The sequence below is a fragment of the Guillardia theta genome (genome assembly GCF_000315625.1).
Source record: "Guillardia theta CCMP2712 unplaced genomic scaffold GUITHscaffold_386, whole genome shotgun sequence".
Taxonomy (NCBI): domain Eukaryota; class Cryptophyceae; order Pyrenomonadales; family Geminigeraceae; genus Guillardia; species Guillardia theta.
This window is the reverse complement of record NW_005434296.1, coordinates 1-5,049: the sequence shown is the minus strand read 5'-3', so window position 1 is coordinate 5,049 and position 5,049 is coordinate 1. Positions and strand designations below refer to the sequence as shown.

The following is a 5,049-nucleotide window of genomic DNA, read 5'->3' as shown; positions in this document are numbered from 1 at the left end:
TGAAGACGATCGTGAATAAGTGAGAAGAGAGAGGCTGGATGGAACCGATGCTGATTCTACCACTAGGTACTCGTCCTTTGTCGCCTACCCGATCCTCTGCAACGGAAAGCGAGTCAACGAAGTCGACGCTCTCTGGCTCAAACCAGCCGACAGGTTGACGAGTTAAGTCGTGATGGCGATGCTGACGCCTGGCAGCATCACCACTGAAGAGCACACCAACCTCTACCGCCACCCCCCCCACCCTCCTCCTCCTCCCCTCCACGTACGCGGAAGACAAGCGTGTAGGTCGGAGCGTCGTAGGCCTTGGCGAGGTGACGGTAGAGGTTGGTGTGCTCTTCAGTGGTGATGCTGCCAGGCGTCAGCATCGCCATCACGACTTAACTCGTCAACCTGTCGGCTGGTTTGAGCCAGAGAGCGTCGACTTCGTTGACTCGCTTTCCGTTGCAGAGGATCGGGTAGGCGACAAAGGACGAGTACCTAGTGGTAGAATCAGCATCGGTTCCATCCAGCCTCTCTCTTCTCACTTATTCACGATCGTCTTCACCGTCTCTTCCTTGGCAAAGTCTGCTCATCTATCACCCACAGCAGCTCTCGCACGCCTCGCATCACCTAGCGCGTCCGTTCGGAGGTACAGCACGATCTTCGTTCCCTCCTCCACTCCGCTCGCCTGCGCCATCGCCGTATCAACGGTCGCAACGTCTCTTCTCCGCCATCATCACCGGTGCGATGGTGTAGCTCCCGTCGCCCTGGCTGGTCCAGCAATGTCCGGCATCCTCGCCTCTCTTGCGGGAGAACACTTGAACCTTCTCGGACACCATGAACGCACTGTTCCATGCTTGTCAGGACCAGCCGGGCAACAGCAAGGAGACGGGGCCTCTCCTACCTGTAGAACCCTACTCCGAACTTCCCGATGATGCTGTTCTTCAGGTCGTTCCCTTGACCCGCCTGGTTGGCAAGCTGGTTCAAGAACGCCTTGCTGCCCGACCTCGCAATCGTCCCCAAATTCTCCATCATCTCCTCCTTCGTCATACCGAGGCCATTGTCCACAATCACGAACATCTTCTCCGCAGCATCCACAGAGATGCTGATAGATAACTTCTCCGTGTCTGCTCCTCCCTGAGACGTCAGGAGCACGTGCCTCGCCTTCTCCAGCGCGTCGCTCGCGTTCGACACCAGCTCACGCACGAAGACCTCGCGGTCCGCGTACAAGGAGTGCGTGACGATGTCCAGGAGCTGCCTCGTCTCCGCTTGAAACCCGTAGCTCTTTTCCTCCCCCACGATCTCCTCCTTCCCCTTGATGTTGATCGGCGCAGCTTCCGGCGTCTTGCTCGCCTCCTCCTTGACTTCTTCGGGCTTCTCCTTTCCCTCCTCCGATTGCGGCTCGGCAGACATCCATCGCAGAGGCTGATCGTTCAGCCGCAGAACCTGAGGACGAGACGTCGACGGGAAGCCGCCTCGTTGCTCCAGCAACTTGGACCTGGAGACCCTCTGCATGTACTGCCGGGCGCCAGCTGGGAGGAGCCTGGCATAAGAACGACGTAGCGTCGAGACAGCCTTCTTCGAACTTTGTGACAGCATCCTGTACCACAAGGTGAGATGATGAGGTGGACGGTTGGAAAGATCAGCAGAGAAATGTTCAGCCCAAGGGAGAGAAGTTTCGTCTTGCCATGTTGGCGCGAGAGAATGCGTATGCCTGATCTACCCTCGTTTCAATGTCTTGATCTGCAACTCCTGTGGTACCTTGTTATCCTAATCTCTCATTTCTTGTGCGCCCCCTTTCATCTCGTTCTCCCTCCAACATTCGTCTCGTCTTCGTATGCTTTCCCTCTCCTCTCGTACACTTCTCCACACCCCCCTCTGATGTTCCTGCTTTCCTTCCATCGTCCTGCGCTTTTTCATGGCAGATTCTCAGCCGCTTTTCCCCTTGTCCTCTGCTCCTCCCCTTGAGATTCTGAACCCTCCTTCGCATCTCCTCCTCGTCTCTCTCTCTCTCCTTCCTCTTCCTCCCTTACCCTCGTTCGTCTCCTCTCCTCTCCTCCTCTACTCCTCTCCTCTCCTCTCCTCTCCTCTCCTCTCCTCTCCTCTCCTCTCCTCTCCTGTTTGTATGCGTCTCATCTTCGCATGCATGTACTGATGACTCCCACCCCTCCTTCTCCGTACCCCCACCCTATCATTGACAAACACTACCCGTTATTTTTAGGGAAAATTACCCCAATAATTACCTCCGTCAAAATCATTTTTATACCCTACCCCCTTTGTTGTGACCACCCCACCAACAATTCTCCCTAACGTAACAAGGTGTGCAGAAAATTCTACATGATTCTACAATAAATCCACAATAAAATATATAATTATCGGGTTATGGTGTTATAGACAATAAATCACATATAGGAAGTGGTAAATGTTTATAGCACAAGAATAGAGTGGTCATTTCAGATCATCACCCTCATTTTCAATCATCACCCTCATGCACCGGTGCATACAAAGCGATTTCTCCATGGCGCAAAGAGATTTTAGGAGAGAGAGGAGGAGGGGAGGGGAGATGATCGTAGAGGAGAGGAGGGGAGGGGAGATGATCGTAGAGGAGGGGAGGGGAATGGAGATGATCGTAGAGGAGGGGAGGGGAATGGAGATGATCGTAGAGGAGAGGAGGGGAATGGAGATGATCGTAGAGGAGAGGAGGGGAATGGAGATGATCGTAGAGGAGAGGAGGGGAATGGAGAGGGGAGGGGAGGGGGGGGAGGATGAGCATAGCGGAGCGGAGCGGAGGGGTGGGGAGGGGAGGAAGGGGAACATCAGTCGGAAGGGAAGAGTTGATGAGTTGGATGAGGTGAAGGAGTTGTAGCGGGGTTAAGATGAAAATAGGCGTCGAAAAACATCTTGAGCAAAGGAAAGGCCTTCAGGGAGGAATGAAAGGAATGAAGCTATCCTAACAACAGTCTGTGTACAGGAATCGTCTGACGGGAAGGAGTGAGGGAGAGGGAAAGAGAAAAGAAAAAGATGAGATCAGCATTATTTCTCATCGTTGCCTTCGCTGGTATGCTCCAAGTGGGCGAAGCCTTCCAGACCGGAGGGCTCCGTCCCAACCTGATGCTGCGTCAAACACAGTCGGCACAGTGCCGCCATCGATCGAAGCCGTTCACTGTAGTTGCACTAGCTGCTCCCCCTCCCCCTCCTCCTCCCCCTGCTCAGGCTTCGGGGTCCAAGACCTTGACCAAGAGCGAGCAAGCAGATCTGAACCTCCAGCTCTGGGAAGCTGCCAAGAATGGGGAGACCGATGCTGTGGTCAAGTGAGCGCGAGTAGATCTCTTCCTGCTGCTGGTGATGGTTTGTGGTGCTACAGGCTGCATGCTGCTGGGGCACAGGTGAATTTCTATGATCCAGAGCTCCTGCAGTCTACGGCACTTCACTGGTCGGCTACCAACGGGCATGTCGACACGACGGCGAAGCTCATCGAGCTCGGGGCGAGCGTCTTTCCTACCAACCAGGTGAGTCGATGAGAGGTTGAGGCCCTGGAGTTTTGTATTGTCACAAGATATGTGATGATGAGTTGTACTTGTCACAAGATATGTGATGATGAGTTGTACTTGTCACAAGATATGTGATGATGAGTTGTACTTGAATGTCGAAACTTGTTCATGTTGTGTGCGTTTTCTTCTGTTGTTTTCTGTATCTATATATTTTCTGTTTCCTGTTTTCTGTTGTCTGTTGACCATACAGCTGCTGTTGCGTTCAGTCCCGTGTACTCTTTCACCTTCACATTTCTTCCCTTGCTTATCTTGACCATCCGCTTTCTCTTCACTCACTCCGCGCAGCACGGTTGGACCGCTCTCCATCACGCGGCGAACTGGGGATATTCCGAAGTTGCCAGGCAGGTCGGAGGGAGAGGAGCTCAGTTTCTCACCCTCTGCTCAGAGTCCTGATCAAGAACGGAGCCGATGCGAAAGCCAAGTCTGAGAGCGGGAAGACCCCTCTCGATGCTGCTCTTTTCAAGGGGTACTCCAACGTCGTGGAAGTTTTTCGCGAGGTCAATGGCTCCTCCTGCTCAGATCCCCTTGCCCCTCCTTCCCCTCGCCTTCCTACTCATCCTCCTCGTCCTCGTCCTTGTCCTCCTCGTCCTGGTCCTGGTCCTCGTCGTCCTTGTACTCATCCTCCTCGTCCTCGTCCTTGTCCTCCTGGTCCTGGTCCTGGTCCTGGTCCTGGTCCTCCACCTTGTGCTGCTGCTCTCATCCCCCCCCTCCCTCGACACTGCCTCCCTTCCTCTCTTTCCCGCCCCTGTCCTGATGCTCTGCAGATGCTCCCCGACGACTTCACCAGCTTCTTCGAGGAGGAGGAGGTGAAGCGCAAGCCCATCGAGGGCTTCACCCCCGACCTCTCCCCCACCAACTCGAAGCGGGAGACCGTCTACACGGAGTGGAAGGTTTGTCCGCATGCATCAGCTTCTAGGGTTCTCATGGCTGGACGCAGGAATCATGGGGACAGCAATTTTGAAGTCTTTCCTTCAGCCGCGGTTGACCTAACGGCGTTACCCCTTGCTCTAGACTCGTTGATTAATGAAGATAAGAGAACATTCTACTTCCTGTAGCCTCTGCTTGTCAAGGTCACTTGTGCTCTCCTCCTCAACTGCCCCCTTAGCAAGCGTTCACATGCTCTCAGACAATGAGCAGACGCGTTCGACTGTACTTGCAAATTTCTTCTCGACTCTCGAAAGTGTTCTCTTCTCATATGGCAATTTTTGGTTTCTATCATCTCTTATGCTCTCGTCCTTGTCCTTGTCCTCGTCCTTGTCCTCGTCCTCGTCCTCGTCCTCGTCCTCGTCCTCGTCCTCGTCCTCCTGATGGTCTTCATGGTCCTTCTCTCCCCCCTCTCTTCCTCTCCTCGCCCTCTACGATTCCTCCCTGTCCTGCCCTGCCCGACTGTTCCTTTTCGGAGCCACTACCCCCTTTTCTCTCTGTCAACTACCCACCCCCGAGAATCGGGGTGAGATCGGGGGCCATGCGATGGTTGGCGATGATGGCGACGGTGGCAGAAGGTGAAGGAGGAGGAGGA

General features: G+C 54.4%; 2 protein-coding genes across 2 annotated transcripts in view; one reads left to right on the top strand and one right to left on the bottom strand.

Moving 5' to 3' along the window:
* The window catches only part of GUITHDRAFT_166939 (hypothetical protein), a gene marked incomplete at its 5' end in the record, with an annotated part of 3,600 nt that extends 2,019 nt beyond the window's left edge, over nucleotides 1-1,581 (bottom strand). Inside the window, 6 exons of the mRNA XM_005818088.1 lie at nucleotides 267-348; nucleotides 391-477; nucleotides 525-564; nucleotides 610-667; nucleotides 720-825; nucleotides 884-1,581. Of these exons, the coding sequence (XP_005818145.1) occupies nucleotides 267-348; nucleotides 391-477; nucleotides 525-564; nucleotides 610-667; nucleotides 720-825; nucleotides 884-1,578 (1,068 nt within the window). The remainder of the gene's footprint in view (nucleotides 1-266; nucleotides 349-390; nucleotides 478-524; nucleotides 565-609; nucleotides 668-719; nucleotides 826-883) is intronic.
* A 1,370-nt stretch (nucleotides 1,582-2,951) lies between these two features.
* GUITHDRAFT_166938 (hypothetical protein) lies at nucleotides 2,952-4,491 on the top strand (the record flags this gene model as incomplete). The annotated part of the gene is made up of 6 exons (XM_005818087.1): nucleotides 2,952-3,290; nucleotides 3,344-3,488; nucleotides 3,816-3,871; nucleotides 3,916-4,027; nucleotides 4,295-4,420; nucleotides 4,468-4,491. Exons 1-6 carry the CDS (start codon nucleotides 3,001-3,003, stop codon nucleotides 4,489-4,491), a joined length of 753 nt encoding a protein of 250 aa, XP_005818144.1. The 5' UTR covers nucleotides 2,952-3,000.
* Between the last annotated feature and the right edge of the window lie 558 nt (nucleotides 4,492-5,049).